Here is a 22061-nt window from a genome sequence, read left to right on the forward strand (position 1 = left end):
CTCATATGAAGGTAAGAGTGCAGGTGACAGATGCATGTGCCGTGGGTACTGGAAACATAACGGGCTCCTCTCATCAGAAACTGAACTGTTATTGCCAGAGAGCCCACTGAAACTCCAATGCAGATGGCAGCATGTAGCAGCTCTACACTGTCTCTTCAGCCCGCCTAGCATGCATAGTGACTTTGATGTTTGAATGTACTGGTCTTTTGCCTTCCTCCCACGGATGCACCATCTGCAGGTGCCGCTGGCAACCCTGAGGACCCCTCCCATTGAGCTCCGAGGGAAACAACACCCCTGCACCAGCATCACACTGTCCCTCTGAACTGGGCATCAGCGCAGATACTCTCATGTCGGTGGACATTAGGTATTTGGCTCCGTGGCTAATGCACAGTGGTGAGGGCACATCATACTCGCATGAGGAGCTGGCAGAGACAGAGAGGTCCCAGGGAGGCAGCAGTGGGAGCACAGCTGGAGACCAGAACCATGCAGCGCCCAAGGCAGATGACGAATCTCTGGAGTCGTCCATCAGGCAGCAGATGCTGGATGTCCAGTGGGATGTGTGGGGAGAACTGGCGGAGATCCATGAGAGTCTGCATACCATGGTCTCCATCATGGAGGGGTCCATGCGGAGCATGAGTTCTGCGTTGACTGTTAACACCGAGCTCACAGTCTCCTCCATTGAGAGATTGGCGACTCTCATACTCGGATCTGCAAGCCCTCACACAGGCAGTAACCTCAGGATATCACTGCATTATGAGAGATGGATGAGGCACCTAGTCTCCCTGCTAGGTCCCCATCCATCAACAGTGAGCAGGGAGGAGCAAACACACCTCACGTTGGCAGATGAACTACCTGTCGTATTTATGGGCTTCTCTCAGGGCGCTCTGGATGAGAGCCCAAGCTCCTCTGCCCCTCTGCCAGTGGCTGCTGCATCTGATGATGCCGCGATGGCTGAGCAGTGCCCAGCAATGGGGCTGGATGTACCCTCCCAGGCGGAGCTTACTTAGGCTCCAGCAGCCAGAGGACGACTGCCAAGGTCATCAGGGCAGCAGAGTCAGCAGGCTGCCTCCAACGCCACTGTCAATGAGGGGGTTGGGGGGGGGGGGCACCAAGACCCAGCACCGGCATACATAAGTTGAAGGCACCTTGAGCATAGCAGGAGCGCATCACGGGTGACATTTTTTTGCATTAATTATTTTGACTCATGTTAGGGATGGACACTTTGTTTGTTCTTTGTTCATGTGAAGTAACAAATATTTATTTGACTTAAATGGGCTGAGTTGGCTGGATGGTATGAATAGGTGCCAGATGCAGCACAGACTTGTAAAAATATAGCGTTATATGGTGGTGACGAACTGGGTTGGGTTCTCATTTATTGATTGTTAGCAAAGGAGACAGTGCCATTGGCTTGACGAGGCATTGATGCCTAGCTGAAGGTCCGCTGGATCAAAGCATCCCTGGTGTCTCTGCCTCCATGAAGGTTCCTGTCCTCTGCCTCGAGATTCTCATCCTGTGCCTCCCCAGGGTCTCCCTCTGAGCCATCACTTGAGTCATCCTCTGTGGCCTGTGGAGCTGGCTTGCTTCCTCAGCCTCCAGTCCAGAGGAGTTGTGCTGCAATACTCAGGGGAACCATCCAGGGCAAATGAGGACCTGAGATGTTGAAAGGCAGGCTTGACAACCAAATGAGATGCCAAGAAACTCTGGGACAACTCTGTACTCACACAGCAAAGAACTGGCAATGACAGAGAAAGTGCTGCTGCTCCGGGGGCCTTTTACCCTGCCCGTGGATGAGGAAATGATTAAAACATGAATCCTGCCCACTGGTTTTGCCCATGTGACAAGCTAAAAATTGCATGCTCAACATAAAATCGTGGCCAATAGGCTTTTCAATGACCTTAATTGGCCCTTTAATTGTCAGTAGGCACTGCGCCGACTCCCACGCATGTCCGCTGACCTCAATTGCATTCATGCACGATGATGTCAGGACGCATGCCTGACATCTTTTTGTGCAATTTTACGTTCAGGTTGGGAACGTGCCCTTCCCTGGAACACAAGATTCAGGTCACTAGCTTTGTAGCTGATCTTAATGTTCGTGTTATTTTTAATTCTTGAATCTGCACATAGAACATACAATGCAGTTGCCTAATTGACAGCCATAATTATAACATAGTTGAGGAACAATCAGTTCATATAGTTCAAAATAGTCAAAAACCAGTATTACTGGTACTACTGGTGCAAGTATTATTTTCATGTATATAAGACCAGTTCAGACAGGTTTTACTGGTGCCAGTCATTTTTCCACTTTGTGCTGATTTTACCTATTATAAGAATACTATTTTTCAGCAACAAACTTCTTCGCCTAAGGTGTATCACTGCTAAAAATCACAGTATGGTTACTGTGATTAGTTCAAAGGAGGGGAGTGGCAAAGTAGGACAGAAAATAAGGATCAGAGAGTTCAGGTCTAGCAGGGATGTAGGGCTGGGGAAGATTACAGAGATTGGATAGGTAAGGCAATGGAGGAATTTAAATACAAGAAAGAACCTTTTTAAGCTTGAGGCACTGAACTTCTAGAAGCCAATCTAGGCTAGCAAAGAATTGAGTGATAATTGAGCAAAACTTTGATGTGTGATAGGTCAGGGCAGCATCATTTTACAAGACTTGTTTATAGAGTGGGGTTTTTGGGGGGGGGGGGGGGGGGGGGTTGGTGGTGTGTGTGGGGGGGCGGGAAAGGATGGGAAGGGTGGGGTGGTGGCAGTAAGGAGCATTTTGGAGTAATTGAGTTTGAGGGTGACGGATATGTATCTGACCAGTGACAGATGGGTAAGGGAGGGGATATCACCCAGTTCCACTTCATTACCACCTCTGTCAACTCTTCCACTGTTTCTAAGTTATCACATTGCTTATCCAATATCCAGCACTGAATGAGCAGAAATTTCCTCAAATTAAGTATCAGGAAGACTGAAGCCATTGTCTTCAGTCCCCACTCCAAGCTTTGTTTCCCAGCTACTGATTCCAGCCTTTGCTCTCTCCCTGGCTACTAGCTGAGACTAAATCAGACTTTTCGCAATCAGGATATCATATTTAATCCCAAGATGAGATCCCGACCACATATTTACCAAGACCTTTTTCCACCTCCACGTCATTGCCGAACTTTGACCCTGCCTTAGCTCATGCTTTTGTTACCTCTAGAATCCAACTCACTCCTGGCTGGTCTCCCACATTCTATCCTCCGTAAACTTGAGGTCATCCAAAACTCAGTTGCTCATGTCCTAACTCACACCAAGTCCTATTCACTTATCACCCTTATGCTCGTTGATTTACATTGTCTCCAGTTCAAGCAACACCTTCATTTAAAAATTCTCATCTGTGTTTTTAAATCAACCCAAGACCTTGCCTCTTCCTATCTCAGTAATCCCCTCCAGCCCCACTCCCCTCTGAACCATTAGATGCCTGCCACAGGAAATGTGGCCCATTTTCACACAAATTAATGACGTCCTCAATTTTCTATTATTGTGATTGTGAGAAAGGAGGTGTAATTTGACAATTAAACATTTTCTCCTGCTTCTGCTCTGCTGTTGTAAATATGGTGATGTGGTACTGCTACTTGCTCACAAGTTGTACTCTAGTCCCACTCCCAAAGGCAGGAATATTTAAGTATATTGCAAGAAGCCCAACCTTTTGTGGTGCAGCTGGCATGTCTTTCTTGGTCCATTTGCAGTTTTTGACATGGTTGATCACACCATCTATCTATAATTTCTCTCCACATTGTTCAGCTGGGTGGGACTACAGTCACCTGGTACAATTTGTATCTATCCAATTATTGCTAGAAAATGACTGTCTTTTTGTTCTTCTGGTGTTCCCCAAGGATCTTGGCCCCCTTCTAGTTCTCATCTACACATTACCCCCTCGATGACATCATCCAAAAACACTGCCTCGGTTTCTATATCTAAGCTGACACCACCATCACTCTCTCGACTCCTCAACTGTCTCTAAAGTGTCAGACCACGTGCCTGACATCCAGTATTGGATGAGAAAAAAACTTCCTCCATTTAAATATGGAGAAGACCAGAGCCATTGTCTTCAGTCTGAGTTACAAACTCCATTCCTCTAGCCTCCAACACTGTCCCTCTCCCTGGCAATTGTCTGAGAGTGAACCAGAATGTTTGCAAACTTGATGACATGTTTGACCTTGAGTTGAGCTTCCTGACACTTCTCTGCCGCATCACGAAGACCGTAAATTTCTACCTCTACAACACTAATTGATTGCATTCCTGCTGCTGCCTCAGCTCACCTGCTGGTGAAACCCTCATTCATAGCTTTGTTACCTCTAGACTTGACTCCTGGCCTGACCCTACCCTCCGTAAAATCTGAGATCATCCAAAACTTTGCTATCTGTGTCCTAATTTGCATCAAGTTTTTCCACCCCAATCATCCCTGTACTCCTGATCCACATTGGCTCCTGGTTAAGTAACACCATAAAATATCATATTTTTAAAAAATTCCTCCATGGCATTGTTCCTCCCTATCTCTTTAATCTCCCCCAGCCTCACAACCCATAGAATATCTGTTCGCCTCTAATTTTGGTTCTTGACCATCCCCGATTTTAACTGTTCCACCACTGGTGGCCGTGACTTCAACTACCAAAGCCTTAGGCTCTGGAATTCCCTCCCTAAACCTCTCCATCTTTCTAACTTTTTCCTCCTTTAAGATGCTCCTTATGACCCACCTCTTTGACAAAGCTGTTGCTCATTTGACTTCATGTCTTCTCATATGACTTGGTGCTAAATTTTGCTTCAACCCTTCCGTGAAGTACCTGGGAAACTTTATTACAGTAAAGGTGCTATATAAGTGCAAGCTGCTGTTATGGGTGTTGTTATCATACATGAGGGAAAAGAAATCCACAATGGTGCATTGCAAAGTAAGCAGGCCATGGTTCATTGAAAGATATGCATACAACCAAAGAAAATGTATTTTTTTTTACATTGTCTCATTTTTCTACTGCAAACAACTGCAATACAGAACAGTCTTTCAAACTGTAACCATGCCTACCCACACTGAGCTCCTTATCAACAATGGATGCCAGGGATGCCGCATATAGCTTGCACTCAGTGTTGCAGGACACAAATGACAGGAAATAGTTCATTTTCATGGTATTATAACAGGTCCTTGAACATATTCTGTGAGACTCGCCACCATAAATGTAAAGTCAATAGGCAGATCCTGTCCCAGTCTCTGTGCCCTCCTGTCCAGGTTATAGCATATTAAAATTGGAAACCAAGAGAAAGTTTGCTGTAGAGACCTTGGTACCAATATTATTATTCGGCATGAAGAATTCTGAATAAATTTAACATTTTTTCTGCTTATTTCTATTTAATTTTTCAATATTTTTGTTTGAATTTTGAGTGCTATTATTGGAACACAAACATAGCCCTTCAGACTGAGGGGAATTAATCTTAATATTGTCACAATGAGTGACAATGAAGAGTGCAGGAGAGCATGCCAGGAGCAGCACCAGGCATACCCAAAAATGAGGTGTCAACCTGGTGAAGCTATAACACAGGACTACTTGCATGCCAAACAGCATAAGCAGCAAGTGATAGACAGAGCTAAGCGATCTCACAACCAACGGATCAGATATAAGCTCTGCAGTCCTGTCACATCCAGTCGTGAATGGTGGTGGATAATTAAAACTCACTGGAGGAGGTGGCTCCACGAATATCCCCAACCTCAATGATGGAGGAGTCCAGTATATCAGTGCAAAAGATAAGGCTCAAGCATTTGCCACAATCTTCAGCTATAAGTGCCGAGTGGATGATCCATCTTGGCCTCCTCCAGAGGTCCCCAGTATCACAGATGCCAGTCTTCAGCTAATTCGATTCACTCCATGTGATATCAAGAAAAGGCTGAAGGCAAAGGCTATGGGGCCTGACAATATTCTGGCAAAAGTACTGAAGGCTTGTGCTCCAGAACATGCCATGCCCCTAGCCAAGCTGTTCCAGTACAGATACAACACTGGCATCTACCCGGCTATGTGGAAAATTGCCCAGGCATGTCCTGTACACAAAAAACAAGACAAATCCAACCTGGCCAATTACCGCCCCATCAGTCTACTCTCTATCATCAGTGAAGTAATTGAAGGGGAATCAACAGTGCTATCAAGTGGCACTTGCTTAGCAATAACCTACCCACTGATGCCCAGTCTGGGTTCCGCCAGGGCCACTCAGCTCCTGACCTCATTACACCCTTGGTTCAAACATGGACAAAAGAGCTGAACTCCTAAGCTGAAGTGAGAGTGACTGCCCTTGACATCAAGGCCTCCTTTGACCGAGTGTGGTATCAAGGAGACCTAGCAAAATTGGAATCAATGGCAATCAGGGGGGAAACTCTCCACTGGCTGGAGTCATACCTAGCACAAAGGAAGATGGTTGTGATTGTTGGAGGTCAGTCATCTCAGCTCCAGGACATCATTGCAGGAGTTTCTCAAGGTAGTGTCCTCGGCCCAATCATCTTCAGCTGCTTCATCAATGACCATCCTTCCATCATAAGGTCAGAAGTGGGGATGTTCGATGATGATTGCACAATGTTCAGCACCATTCGTAACTCCTCAGACACTGAAGCAGTCCATGTCCAAATGCAGCAAGACCTGGACAATATCCAGGCTTGGGCTGACAAGTGGCAAGTAACATTTACGCCACACAAGTGCCAAGCAATGACCATCTCCAAGAGAGAATCTAACCATCTCCCCCTGATGTTCAATGGCATTATCATCACTGAATTGCCCACCATCAACACCAGAAACTGAACTGGACTAGCCATATAAATACTGTGGCTATGAGAGCAGGTCAGAGGTTAGGAATAGTGCGATGAGTAACTCACCTCCTGACTCCCCAAAGCCTGTACACTATCTACAAGGCACAAGTCAGGAATGTGATGGAATACTCCCTACTTGCCTGGATAAGTGCAACTCCCACAACACTGAAGAAGCTTGACACTGTCCAGGGCAAAGCAGCCCGCTTGATTGGCACCACATCCACAAATGTTCACTCCCTCCACCACCGACGCAAAATAGCAGCAGTGTGTACCATCGACAAGACACACTGCATGGATTCACCAAGGCTCCTTTAACAACACCTTCCAAGCCCATGACCATTACTATCAAGAAGGGCAAGGGCAGCAGATAGATGGGAACACCACCACCTGCATGTTTCCCTCCAAGCCACTCACCATCCTGACTAGGAAATGTATCACCTTTCCTTCACTGTTGCTGTGTCAAAATCCTGAAGCCCCCTTCCTAATAGCGCTGTGGGTGTACATACACCACATGGACTGCAGCGGTTCAAGAAGGCAGCTCACCACCACCTTCTCAAAGGCAACTAAGGATGGGCAATAAATGCTGGCCCAGCCAGCAAAGCCCACATCCCACGAATGAATAAAAAAAGATGATAATGAAGGTAAAAAACAGCGAATTGCATCTGGAAATATTGGGACTGCCGATGTCAACTCTACTGGAACCTCAAAGCGATTATTTGTCTACCAAAGTCAACACTACTGGAACCTTGAAACCGACCATTCACCTACCGAAGTCAATTCTATTGAAATCTCCAATCGCAACGGCCGCAATGCTCAATCATCTACTCCCCACAAGTCAACGACTGTTCCATATGCCTTTTTATATATATATTTATATATTCACTTACTTCAAGCTAAATTCTTAGTTTCAACCTGTATGACCATATATGCATGCATTTTATCCTTTCTTGCCTTTTGTAGTTCGTAAACTTACTCTTACCTTTAACTCAAGAACATCTGTCCAAATTGGTGGCTTCAAAACCAGAACGACTAGGTCTGGGAAAAAGGTATCCGTGAAAGCGATCCTTTTTAGATTAAATCTTGTTGCGACCAACAGAGGGGGATGTGTTGAATAAAGAGAGGGAGCCAATTCATCCCTCCTCACCTGGGCCATAACAATTTGTGGCAAGGTGTCCCAGCCAGGTGGTGACAATTTGAGGGGTTTCGCCTGGATCAACAACTTTGGGGAACCTCACCTGGGGGTGGGTTGTAAAAATATATACAAACTGCTTTTATGTTATGCTCATCTGTGAATTCCAAGGATGTTGGTGTTGTGGTGGTAATAAGAAAGTAAACTTGCAGGGTCACAAAGGCCAGCAGCCAGGGAGACACATTTTTCCTTATTTTTCCTGGCTGCTGGTCTTAGTGAATCTGGCAAGTTTATCTTGTTGCTGCCAGCTGCACAAGACCAGTTTGCTTAGAGTTGACAGCCACACTCATTCATCTCTTGGGCTTTCCGGAGCATTGGTAGTCCAGTTGTATGCGTTAGTTTAGCTCCATCACAGTGCTGAGTACGAAAACTCTTAAAATATTTTTTAAGGCATTTTTAGATTGTGACTCAGTGGAGTTTGAATCTTGAAAAGATGAAGCCAAAACAAATATTTGTGTTACACCTTTAATGTAATAAGATGTCCCCAAGGAGAGAGAAAAGTTGAACATTAGGTACCTTTTGGAGACTTGGCAATAAACACAGTTAATGTATGACCACGTTCAGCCTGAGAGAGAAGGTAAAGGGTAGGAATTTGCATTCATACTACACCTTTCTCAAATTCAGGATAGCCCAAGTGCTTTACAATATTTCTGAAACATGGGGGATGTGGTAAAGGGGTTGATTTTATGAGGCCTGCAAGAGCAGGAAACATGGAGGGCATGGTGACTCAATTAGGCAGGAGCTGAAATTTTGCTTTCCCGACAGCGGGTTCAAATTTAGAAATTAACTCAGCGGTGTATTTCTGGCAGTTCAGGCCTCATGCTGTCCCGTGGCAGTTTCCTACTTATATTACATTTGCCTGCCATGAATACTCATGATATTAAAACATTTTGTAATTACATTCTACCTTCATGATAAAGTCCACGGCGCATGAGAATCTCGTGGCACCCGGATCACGTTCGTTTAAAATGGCATGCAAAAGTTGACTTTGTGTAGTCGTGTCTGAGCTCAGCGGTTCTCCTTGTTGAACTCTGCGATAAGGGAGGGGAGCAGAAGAATGACAGCTTGAATGGAGGCTTGGGACCGGCAAGGGAGAGTCAGTTGTGAGAGGTGAGATAGGGAGGAGTGAAGTGGAGCCAGGGGCATGCAGGAGTGAAGTGGGAAGTGAATGGTATCCTGGATGTGGTGGGAACAATCAGTCAAGGTAAGGAAATGAGGGGCTTAAAGGGCAATGTCCAAAAGTGGATCCTTCTCAGGGTATTGGCTTTGAGTTCACCTACAACATTTCAATTATCCCTGCTGAGAGTGATCTTGGAAAATGTCCTTTTCAATGCATTGAAGGGAGGGCCAGCTGAGGCTGCAAGCTCAGCCATGTCCCACAGAGTGACGAGTACAACACTGGACACTGACATGAACATTCAATAAAGACTGAACACAAGACACAACATTGTTTTTTTCCACAATAAAGAAGTGTCCCTAACTCTCCTGTAAACATCAATGAGTGCCAACCATGAGGCTCTCTGATTAATTAAATAACGATGATATACACATGAAGTGAAACCAATGTAATGTGAAATATTTAAATGCCATCTTTGTGCTCTCAAGTCTTATATTAATTGAAATGGAGTTGGGCAGGAAAATTGTGACAGTGATGAAGAGTCTCCCTGTTTGTCCAGGAGACTGTTGTCCAGACCTGCTACATTGTCAGCTGACAGTGGGCTTCACCATTGAAAAGCTCCCCCTGCCACATAATCACACGGTTCTCCCATGTAATACAGTTAGTCCCTTTATCCAAGTCATTAATATGGATTGTAAATAGTTGAGACCCCAGCAATGATCCCTGTGGCACTCCATTAGTTACAGTTTGCCAACCTGTAGGTTTTCAAAAATTTAATAGAAGTCTAACTAAAAGTGATGGATATGTCCCAACTCATGCGACAATGTCACATGAGGGGACATGTCAGGGAAATTTTATTTTTAACATTTTTGAATTTGGCACCGATCTCCCTGAGGCAGCACTTAGCCTCAGGGAGATGAATGCGCTCTTTCACGCGCATGTGCGAAAGAGCGCACTCCCGGCTGAGGGAGTCCAGCCCCCCTCCGCCCACACAGGGAATGTGTAGTGCTCTAGCCTTAATTGGCCCACCCACATAAAATGGCCACCTCCGATCCTGAACTTCCCCCACCGATGCGGGGAGAATTCTGCCCCTGGTTTCTGTCTCCTAGCTTTCTTGAATATCTATTGACTGCCAGTGAAAAATACTCAAGTGTTAACATCAGATAAAGACAACATATAAAGTCCAGTAACATTCCAACAAAGGTCCTTCTAATTTGGAAGCAACCAATTACCCCCAACGCAATATATTTATCCTATGCATGAATGGTAAGGTTCAAGAACCTGTGGATATTGGGCCTCAGACCTCATTCTCAGATGAATGGTGCAGCGGGGTGAATCCTCCCAGGTAATGGATGCAAGAGCCTTGGGCATTGTAGGGCATATGGGCCTTGGGGAGTCAACGGTGGTGCCGGTTGCCTCAGGGCAAGTCAATGTTTCAACAGGGACCTCAAGGCCCTTATTTGCATATGCAGAGTCTCACAACTCCCTGGTTCAAGCATGGGTAAAAGGTGCCTTTCTTTGTCCTAACCTGAGATGGCAGTTGGCAATTTTCCAGTCGGAGTGCCTGCACACTTCTTGCCCACCATTTTTGAGATATAGGATGCCTCGTAGGACCATGAAATTGAGTAGTGTTTTGTGGACTTAGGAGTTCAGGTAGTACCTGAAACATGGGTGCTACGTGGCCTAATTTCTAGACCACTCTGTCTAACTTGAAGGATGAGTGATGAACTAAACCAGATGACGGCTAGCATCTATAGAGCTGTACTCCAGAATAGGTTAACAGCCAGGATTTTACGGCCCCTCCTGCCCGGTGGGATATTACAGTCCTCCCGAACTGAATGAAGGTTTAAATAGCTCGCCACATTCGCTGGGGGGAGACACATCATGGTGGGACCATAAAACCCTGGCCAACATCTTTAGAGAGTCCACTAATTATGTGTTGTTTAAATCAAAGTATTCAAGAAATCATTAAGAATGGACAGTTTTATTTCATGTTAAAGTTAGCTAGAATTTTTTAAAAATGTCTGACTTTAAAAAGAGTTTCTGATGACAATAATTTGACTTTAAGCTGGTTATTTTTTAATTCTTGGTAAGCATTGATGTGCTGAGGATATTCTTAACCAAACGTTCTCATACCAGATCTGTAATTTATAAAGTTTCTGTAAAAAGATTGTTGGAGGATGTGCGTATGTGTGTTTTTGAACTTGTTTGCTTTTGAGGCAATGGGGGAGGGGAGCAGGCCAAGATGCAGATTAAGATGTTGGTCTGACGTAGCTATGCATGCTAAAGTACAAACAGGAAGTGGGTAATACTTACCAACTAGTATAAATAACTATTGGCCTAATTCTAGAAGCAGCAAAGTACTGACAAAACCCATCCCCACCCTGTCCTATTACAGGAAGTTACAGTAATGGCTGAGCAAAGCTTTAAATTCAACAACAAAATTTAATTTATGCCTTAAGCTGGGAGCTCTTTTGTATCACAGGAAGTGCTTGAATATGAAAAGGCAAAGTTATGACATATCTTAAATGCTCTGGGAATATTTCTTATTTTTGTTCAGTTCACCCTCATTGAACTTTCTGAAAATGAAGATGACCCATAACCTGACAAATTCAAATATACCTTATAATCGGTACATGATACAGGTTTGCAATTCATCAACAGCATTGATAATGTTTTTGTAACTTGCAATACTCACACATCACCATGTACAGTCCCATAGATTTCCTGCATGGTCCAGTGATAGGCACCTCTCAGGATAATTACAAGCAGGGCCACAACAAAGGCAGGTAAACCCCAACTCAGAGTGAAGAACAGTAGGTACCGCCGATCCGTGTGTTCATCATTCATCACAAGCACTTGCCAGAAATTGATGGACTAAAGGGAAGAAAAGGAATATTCAGTAAGTGCAACAATTACTCACTTTTCCAAAACCGATTTATCCAATTCAGGGTCACAGGGAATCGGAGCCTATCCCGAAAGGAATGGGCACCAGGCAGGGTACACCCAGGATGCCAGTCCACCGCATGCACACACATTAAGGGGCAATTTAACTGGAGCACATCTTTGTATGGTGGGAGGAAACTGAAGCACCTGGCAGAAACCCACACGGACGCAGTGAGAACATACAAACTCCACTCAGAAACCCAAGGTCAAGATCGAACCTGAGTCCCGAGAGCTGTGAGGCAGCAGTGGTAGCCACTGTGCCGCCCATTACACATGCTACCCATTGCAAGCATATGCTTGTTTAAAATCTCCGAGTCTGTGCTATATTTTACATAAAGTGGCTTCCACCACAATGGCAGAATGGCAAATTATATTCATTATCAAAAATTAAATCTGCACTTTACTGCTGGTGTACCATTGGCACAAAAAATGATCTTGCTGTATCAGCATTCTTTATATCATGAATTTTGTTTTTAATTTAAAATAAACAGTGAGGCTTTACAGTATGTATAATTGCAATAAGAAAGTTTGATGCACGACATAGCCAAAAATGGCTGAGTTTTGGTGCAGCTCTGCTTTAGGGCAGGGAAGTGCATCCAAATTCAAACTTCACAATGCTAATAAATGTGCGCCATTTAAAATAATGCCCATGTTTTGTTTCATATGTTGTTCTGAAGTTCATCAAGCAACGAATACCAATCAAGCAACTTTACGAAAAATATCTTTTAGCTGCATGGTTGATATTTTCAATTCCTTTGATGTGTGCATAAGAAAGCAATGAGGGGCAAATGATCAAGTTATCCTTTCAGTCCAGCTTTTGCGTTTTCTAATGATCCTGACAATTCTAATTTTTCACTGTACTTTTATCATTTAATGATTGACATGTGCTTCTGTCTTAATAACAATGCAAAAAGTTTAGCATGGATTTTTGCTGAGTCGGGATTACTCGGGAGCTCTATAAAAATGGCAGGTGGGTCCCGATTCTGAAATTCCCAACCCCAGGCTGTCTGATTTTCAGCAGTGCCATTTAAAGGCTGTGGGCTGGTTCCTGTCAAAAGCCAGCACCCACCACTCCTTACCTGGCTGTCCCCATTGCAGAGACAGGCATGTCCTACTCATCCCCAATTTTCATGGAATCAGACCAGGTTTTTAAAGAGTTATGGTTCATGGCTCCTCTGAGGAGTCGTGAACCCTACTCTGCGTGATGGGACCTTTAAAAAATTAAGTTCAAAAGTTCCTCCTCATGCCATCCTCCTGATGCCAAGCTATGATGCCCCCACCCATCCGCCATGGTGCCTCATGGCCCCTATGTCAAGCTCTGCTTTCCACCTTGGCGTGGCATACAGACCATGGTGGATGGGTGGGGGCATAGCTTGACAATGCCAATGAAGATCCCAGCTTTAAGTGCCCTTTATCCCAAAGTGGGCGGGCTGAGCTGGGAATTTTCCTGACTCCCGCTACCTGTCTCAAGGATGAAAATTCAGACCAATATGTTGAAACATACTCATATAAGCATGGTTACCCTAAATATCTGGAGGATATTTACACAGTAGCTGGAGCAGAATCTCCAATAAAATGGAGGAGAACCAGATAAATTTCTTGGAGTTTCCTCATCGCCCTTTTAAGAGGCGAACTTTTGTCTGACCCATGCAAGTGACGGCCTGGGGTGGAATTCCTTACATGGGAAGTTCCCACTTCCTGAGCTAGACAATGACCCAGCATTTCAGTGGACATCAATATGAGTGGAGGTGCACTAACATTGCTGACAAGGCCAGTACTTGTTGCCCATCCCTAATTTCCCTTGAATGGTACACTAGGCCATTTCAGAGGGTAGTTAAGAGTCAACCACATTGTTGTGGGTCTGGAGTCACATGTAGACCAGACCAGGTAAAGATGGCAGATTTCCTTCCCTAAAAGACATGAGTGAACCAGATGGGTTTTTACAACAATCGATGATAGTTACCATGGTCACCATTACTGAGACTAGCTTTATTTTCCAGGTTTATTAATTGCATTTAAATTCCATCAGCTGCTGTGGTGGTTTTAAACCCGTGTCCCCAGGGCATTATTCAGGGCCTCTGGATTACTAGTCCAGTGATAATACCACTAAGTCACCATCTACCTTGCAGAGTGGCTCTCTTGCTTATGGGACTGAAGGGACTGTGACTGGGGCCTGGGTAACCATCTTTAGCCTAGGTAAGTAGGTAGGCAACAAAAATTGACCAAAATGGTGCATGAGGTCACTGGGCCTGTAGTAGTGCCCTCCCACTGATCACACAGACCTCAGTGGAGTCAGTGTTAAAGGCCACCAATGATGTGATCCCATTCCAGCTGCTAAGATTGTAACCTGTGAACATTTGGTAATTTTTTTCACATATTTCAAACTTTCCATTTGTCTCATATTACATAAAATTGAGAGTAATCCATATAGTTATATTTCATTACTATGGACTGGTGAGAATGACAAAAAATGTTCCCTCTTCTGAGGATACGAGCTCCTTCAATGACTGATGGATGATGGATCAGGCAGGCAATTTATTGCAGGGCTTTGGCTGTAACCTTGGGCATAATTAAGTGCACTCCCCTGTGATGAGTTTGATGCTGGGGGGCAATTAATCAGGTGAGAGGGTGGTGGGTGGGAACCTGGCTGCCTTCCTACCTCCACCTCAAATAAGTCTGCGGCAGGGAGGCCTGTAGGTGGCCCTCCCCCCCTCCATCAATTGAGGTCCTTAGGTGGGAAATTAATGTCCACTTAAGGGCCTCACTCCAATGCCACTGACATTAATCCAGCAGGAAGCATGAGAAGCAAGCCTGAGCAGGGTTGTTTGCAGGCCTCTGAGGTTGGCAGGCGGTGGGGTCTCTCGTTCAAAGGCACTCAGTGCCTGATTGAGCAACCCGACATCAGGAAGAATGGATGGCTTCTGAGAGCCACCCCTGCCCTAGATGCCAATCCAGCTGTCCCGTGACGCCCTCTTCTGCCTTCACTCACCTGTGGCCTGGCATGCAGCAGTGGCACTAGGCCTCAGGTGGGTGTTGTACTGCAGCAGTCACTGCCTTCCCGGTAGCATTTCCATTCAATAGAACTGCCAGCCTCTGATTAGCCTGCATCTTTCAGTGCGTGAGACTTCCACCACCAGCGTCCTTGATTCCGGGGGAAGCATGTCACTGTCCATTTATGTCCCTGATTGGCAATTAATTTGATGGGGCTCCCATCAGAGAGCCTTGTTGCCTCCATTAAATCCAGCCTGCTGTGTACATCCAATGTCTGCTATATTATTCAATACCATACAATCATTTTGAACTCTTCAACATAAAACACACACAAACTCTTAAGATTAATTCTAGAAAGCACAGACATATAGGGAACCCGACGCCCAGTTAATTTCCGGGTCCCGGCCCCATGCAGCATCTGCATTGCTCACGCAACATGATCTACAAATGCAGATGTCCTAATTGGGAAGAAGACAAGATTTTCACTCAATTAATGTTGCTGAGGGTTACCAGGAGGTGGGAGCTGCCTGCAGAACATGAGCAGCAAAAGCAGACAGCAGCCATGATGGAGCCTGCCATTGTCGTGTCAGGTAGCACCTTGGAGGGCCAGCAGTCTGACCTAGCACAAAAGTGGCCAAATTAATGACCAACTGAAAGATCCTGAGCCCAATCGAGGACAAATTTTTTTTAGTGCCAAAAACTTTTCATCACAAGAAAAATCCCTTAATTGCTCCTCATATTGAATCAGACAGCAGTGCAATAACATACATCAGATTGTTTGGGTTTGGTGATTTACAAACTGAGAGTTACCTTCCGGTCCTCCCCAGCCCATGAACAAATTCCTCAAGGAGCTTAACAAGCAGTTAACTGGAGGCAAGCAAGTTCACGATTCACCCCTACCCACTGCTCCTCTGCCCTTGTGCCTGTCTGAAAATTCCAGCATGTCCCTGCGATGATGGGACACTGACACACCGTCCAGAACCACTACTTTCAAAGCAGATGCCCACACGACAACTGAAAATCCTGGCCATGCGTTCTAAAATGGGACTGAATCCCAGAATATTAGGTATCCTGTTCTTTCCCATCATTGGAGCAACATTGATCAGCGAGTCATAGCTACAGTTGCCAGCAAACCTATGGAGGGGGTTTCTTTCTCCGGAGGTGTCCAGAGTTTATTTAAAAGAAAAATTCAAACCTCTTCAGAGGTTGCCTCTAATTAAAGCCATTCTACTAAGGCTGCAGCCTTGAAACTTCCGAAATCCACCTGCTGTCCTTACTCGCACAGCAGACCTAGAACTGACCTTTTAATGGGCCACCTCCAGAAAGGCGGGCATCCTGACAGGAAGTGTAATGTTGAGACCTAGAAATGTTCCCACCCCTCGACTTTTTATTTTAAATGGGACTAGATCCTCCCAATATCTTTTTGAAAAAAAAATATTTCTTTGACCTTTGTGCATTTATTCACGAAGATAGCATGTCATGATGAAAATATAATTAAAATATGTCCTTGTGTTATTGGTGCATGGTAGCGCTTGACAGAGTGACACATGGCTTTTGTAACTTTTTTCATGAAGACTGTGCCATTTTAATAACTAAAAACCACACCAAACTGTAGGGGTAGACATGGGAATGAACCAGGCAAGTCTGACCTTTTGCTGCTTGCTCTCAGATTTGCTAATTTTCAGCACACAAAAATTACACATTTGCAAAGCAGAGAGGCAGATGTCATCTCTCTGAGAATCACATCTTTACAGTGCAGAAGGAGGCCATTCTGCCCATTGAGTCTGTATTGGATCTCTGAAAGAGCACTCCACCTAATCCCACTCCCCTGCCTTATCCCTGTAACATATGCACATCTTTTCTTTTCAGATAGGAATCCAATTCCCTTTTGAATACCTCGATCGAACCTGCCTCCATCACCCTTTCAGGAAGTTCGTTCCAGACTCCAACCAACCTCTGGGTAAAAAAAAAATTACTCACATTGCTTCTACTCCTTTTGTCCATTATTTTGAATCTGTGCCCTCTTGTTCTTGATGCTCCCTTGAGTGGAAACAGTTTCTCATTATTTACCCTGTCCATACCCCTCAGGATCTTGAATACCACCATCAAGTCTCCTCAGCCTTCTTTTCTCCAAGGAAACCTATCTCCCTAATCTATCCTCATAGCTACAGTTGTTTATCCCTGGAATCATTCTTGTGAATTTCCTCTGTAATCTCTCCAATGCCTTCACATCTATACTCAAGTATGGCACCCAGAACTGGGTGCAGTACTCCAGTTGAAGCCTAACTAGCATCTTAGACAAGTTTAACATGACCTCCTTACTCTTGTACTCAATGTCCCTATTAATAAAACCTAAGATACCATATGCTTTCTTAACTGCTCCCTCAACATGTCTGCCATCTTCAATGACTTATGTACATATACACCGAGATTCCTTTGTTCCTGTACCTCTTTTAGAGTTTCTCACTTTATTTTACACTGTCTTTCCACATTCTTCCTGCCAAAATGAATCACCTTACACTTCTCTGCATTGAACTTCATCTGTCATTTGTCTGCCCAATCCAATAATATGGCCAGAATTTCATACTTGGCGTTTGCGCCAAGTCAGCGGGAGCAGAAGCGGATGTGGAATCCGCTTCCGGCCACAAATTTTACGCTGGATGGCCAATAAAGGTCTGCCCAGCATGAAATGCTTCTTCTCAATTGTCGGGAAGGGCCAGGCGGGTCGGGAGCCTATCGGGCGCCAGGTCCAAAGGCAACCCGATGAGCGCTTTAAATCCAGCAGAGGCAGGCCCTGAAGGCTGCCAGGGGAGAATCTTTGGAGTCTGCTCAGGAAAACATTACTTTCAAACAATGGCCTCACCAGTGGCTGGAGATGTCAGGCAGGAGGGCAAGTCAGATGGGCACTCGGCCCCCTGTTTCTCAGACGAGTGCCTTGTAGTCCTTGTGAAGGAGGTTGGTGTCAGGTGGGATACTCTTGTACCCAGGAATGGCAGGAGGAGGTACCTGACCAAAAAAAGACGGGAGGAGGTGGCAGCCAAGGTCAGCAGCCACGATGTTGTGTGGTGCACATGGGTGCAGCGCCACAAAATATTTAATTATCTGCTGCACTTGGCAAGGGTGAATACCGAGTTGGCATGGATCAGTGTGGAGAAGTGTTAAGGGCTGGCCGTCCACCTGTGGAGATTAGGGGTGTTGGAGTCTGAGTGCCAAATATGACTGACACTGGAGCCAGTCAAAGGGGTGAGTCCCGGCTGCTTGGCCTGAGTGCCTTGCGGGTCGAGGGCCATGACTCAGATGTGCTCTGCAAGGTTTCCCAAGGGGGGTGGTTTGCCAGGCTGCAATGGTGCTGCAGGTAGAGAGTGGACAAATCAATACTCCTCTGTCCTTTCAGGGGAAGAGAAGCCATAACACCAACAAGAGAACTAAGACAGGCGTAGGACCCCCAAACCTCCTCATTCTGATGAAATACAAGATGGATGCCTTGGAGCTGGAGTGCTGCCACCCACTTCAGTCAGCTGGTCGTGGAGACACAGGGGTCTCTGACAAAGGTAAGAGTGCTGTGCACAGAGGTGACAGTGTCGAATTGTGCAAACATTCTTGTGTAGTTTCATCATTAACAGGAGCCTCAAACTTGGAGTCTCCATTGATCATTGGAAGACGATGGCACCATGATACAGCCATCCATTGTCTCACCAGGCTTGCACAGTGACAGTGTGATGACTTAAACTAATAACATGTCATTGTTCTCCCCTAGAATCACCAGCTTGCCCACAAATGCAGGAGCCCGAGGAGCCACCCTTGATGCCAGAGGACCACTAGGCTTTAGATGCACCTTCCTCCCGAAATTTGGCATTATTAAGCTCAATCTCGTTTTCACTGATAATTCCGCAGGTGTGACATGTATTGTTGTGTGAGGGGTGGTCCTAAAATGGAAAAGAAAGCATGCTAGCTTGGTTGTTAAGGAAACTCCAGCTAATTTCTTCATGCCAGCTTTGAATGTTTGAACCGCCCTTTTGGCCAGTTCACTTGAGGAAGGGTGGTACGGTGAAGTTTTCACATGAGTGATACCATTGAGGCTGATAAACCGCTGAAAATGCTGTGCCATTATCTACTTCTGGCTGTCCATTAATGGCAAAACTTTGACATAATTTCTCAATTGTAGCAGAAAATGTTAGTGATTCACCTCATATATATCCAGCCATTTTGAGTGGGCATCAACAATGAGCAGAAACGCTGTTTCCATGAAAGGTCCCACGTGGTCAATGTGTAACTGCACCCAGGGTTTTCCTGGCCACTCCAAAGGGTGTAATGGAGCTGTTGAAGATAACTTATGCAATTGCTGACATTGCACACAATTCTTCATTAAACTTTATTTCACCATCCATCCCAGGCCATCATAGTTAGCTGCGAGCTATGTTCTTATCCGAGATATTCCTGGATGTGAGCTATGTAGTTCAATTAGCAATGGCTCTCTTCCCTTTGGAGGAATTATCACCCGTACTCCCCAAAATAAGATGCCACCCTGGTGGTTATTTCATGTCTTCTGTTAAAGTACGGTTTAATTTCATCAGGTAGAGACTGTTGTGACCAACCATGAAGCAGTTGATCTCGTAATTGTGATAGGACTGGGTCCCTACTTATCCAGTCTCTGACCTGTCATGTGCATACCGGCGATGAATCCAAGAAATTTAGCAATAACACAAGTTCTTATGGAACTGGGACTTCCACATCCTTTATTTTTAATGGTAAACAACTAAGTGCACCGGTGTTTGCAATTTGACTACCAGGCCTATGTATGAACGTATACTTGATGCTACCAGGATTAAAGCCCATCATTGTATTCTTGTCAAAGTATGGGTGTGGTATAGCTTTGTCTTCACTGAACAATCTGAGCAATGGTAAAAACAAAAGAACTGCGGATGCTGGAAATCCAAAACAAAAACAGAATTACCTGGAAAAACTCAGCAGGTCTGGCAGCATCGGCGGAGAAGAAAAGAGTTGACGTTTCGAGTCCTCATGACCCTTCGACAGAACTTGAATTCGAGTCCAAGAAAGAGTTGAAATATAAGCTGGTTTAAGGTGTGTGGGGGGGGCGGAGAGAGAGAGAGAGAGAGAGGGAAGTGGGGGGGGGTGTGGTTGTAGGGACAAACAAGCAGTGATAGAAGCAGATCATCAAAAGATGTCAACAACTATTGTTCTCTGTGTTCTTTTGTTCTATTGTTGTTGACATCTTTTGATGATCTGCTTCTATCACTGCTTGTTTGTTCCTACAACCACACCCCCCCTCCACTTCTCTCTCTCTCTCTCTCTCCGTCCCCCCCACACACCTTAAACCAGCTTATATTTCAACTCTTTCTTGGACTCGAACTCAAGTTCTGTCGAAGGGTCATGAGGACTCGAAACGTCAACTCTTTTCTTCTCCGCCGATGCTGCCAGACCTGCTGAGTTTTTCCAGGTAATTCTGTTTTTGATCTGAGCAATGGCTTGTGGTCTGAAACAATAGTAAAATGGCGGCCGTGTACATACTGGTGAAATTTCTTAATACCAAAGATGATTGAGAAGCCTTATTTTTCTATCTGCGAGCATCCCTTTTCCGCTTTGGTGAGCGTTCTGATATGTAACCAATAGGCCGTTCAGTGCCATTATCCATCCAATGGGAGAGCACTGCTCCCACTCAGCAGGGGAATGCGCCATAAGTCAACACCAATTCTTTTCTCTGGTCATAATGTACTAATAGGTTGGACGAGTGCAACAATTGTTTGACCTTCTTGAAAGTTTCTTTCTGGGGCACCTCCCAAGATCTTTTTGAATAGATAATGTAGGGGTGCCAGTTCTGCAGATAACTTAGGTAGGAACCGCCCATAATAACTGATCATTCCTAGGAATAATTTGAGCTCGGAGGCGTTCTTTGGCGCAGGTGCCTCTCTTATGGCTCTCACTTTCTCCTTAACCGGATGGTGGCCCTGTGAATCCACCCTGTGACCCAAATAGATTACCAACCTCGCTTGAAACGTGCACTTTTCTTTTTTTAAACGCACTCCAGCCTGCAAGAAGTGTTTTAAGACTTCTTCTAAGTTTGCCATGTGCTCTTTTCCAATGAATCCTGTCATCTAAATGGTCTAAAACCTGGGGAAGTCCCTGCAGTAAACTTTCCATTGTTCTCTAGAAGATGGCGCAAGCTGAGGAGATGCCAAAAGGCAATCGAGTGTATTGGTACCAACCCTTTGTGGGTATTAATTGTGATAAATTCCCGGGAGGCATTATCTAACTCTAATTATTGATAAGCATGACTCATATTGTGGAGGTGGTTTCATCTGCCAGCTGTTGGCATACAGGTTTTCGACGTATAGTATGGTTTTCTAGCTTAGCTACTTTATTAACCATCAATTTGTGGTCTCCACAAATTTGGATGCTCTGGTCTGGTTTAAGGACGGGGACTATGGGCACTGCCCATTCTGAAAACTGCCCAGTCTTTCTAGTTTGTCCAGTTCGGTGTTGACTTTTTCTCTCAAGGCATAATGTACTGGTCTGGCTTTCATGAATTGGGGGGTTGACTCTGGATCCACATCAATTTGTGCCTGCAGCCACTGGATTTTCCCAAGGCCATCCTTGAAGACTGTGGCATACTTTTGTAGTAGCTCTGGTAGCCCACTTGCTCTTAACTGGAAAATTTCAGCCTATTCCAACTTAATCTCCTTTAGCCAGTTTCATCCTAGGAGGCTTGGCCCCTTGCCTGCTACTACTATCAAGGCTAGCTTTACCGATTGGCTCCCATAATGAAAGTTACTCTACTTATGCCTTTGGCTTGGTTGTCTTCACCCATGTATGTTTTTAATTGGGAAGTTGTTTCTTCTAAACTTAATTGATGTTTACCATTACTCAGATCTTTGAAGGTATGTTCCCCAATTACTGTAGTGGAAGCTCCCGTGGGTACTTCCATTTGAGCTGGCCTACCACTCACTTTCACTGTTACATAGATTGGTTCTGTTTTTCCAACCTTCAAG

General features: G+C 45.0%; 1 protein-coding gene across 1 annotated transcript in view; it reads right to left on the minus strand.

The window, feature by feature from the left end:
• Positions 1-22061, minus strand: part of adgrv1 (adhesion G protein-coupled receptor V1) — a 723938-nt gene that overhangs the window by 144245 nt on the left and 557632 nt on the right. Inside the window, 1 exon segment of the mRNA XM_041185339.1 lies at positions 11816-11994. Within this exon segment, the coding sequence (XP_041041273.1) occupies positions 11816-11994 (179 nt within the window).

The sequence above is a fragment of the Carcharodon carcharias genome, chromosome 4 (genome assembly GCF_017639515.1).
Source record: "Carcharodon carcharias isolate sCarCar2 chromosome 4, sCarCar2.pri, whole genome shotgun sequence".
NCBI lineage: Eukaryota > Metazoa > Chordata > Chondrichthyes > Lamniformes > Lamnidae > Carcharodon > Carcharodon carcharias.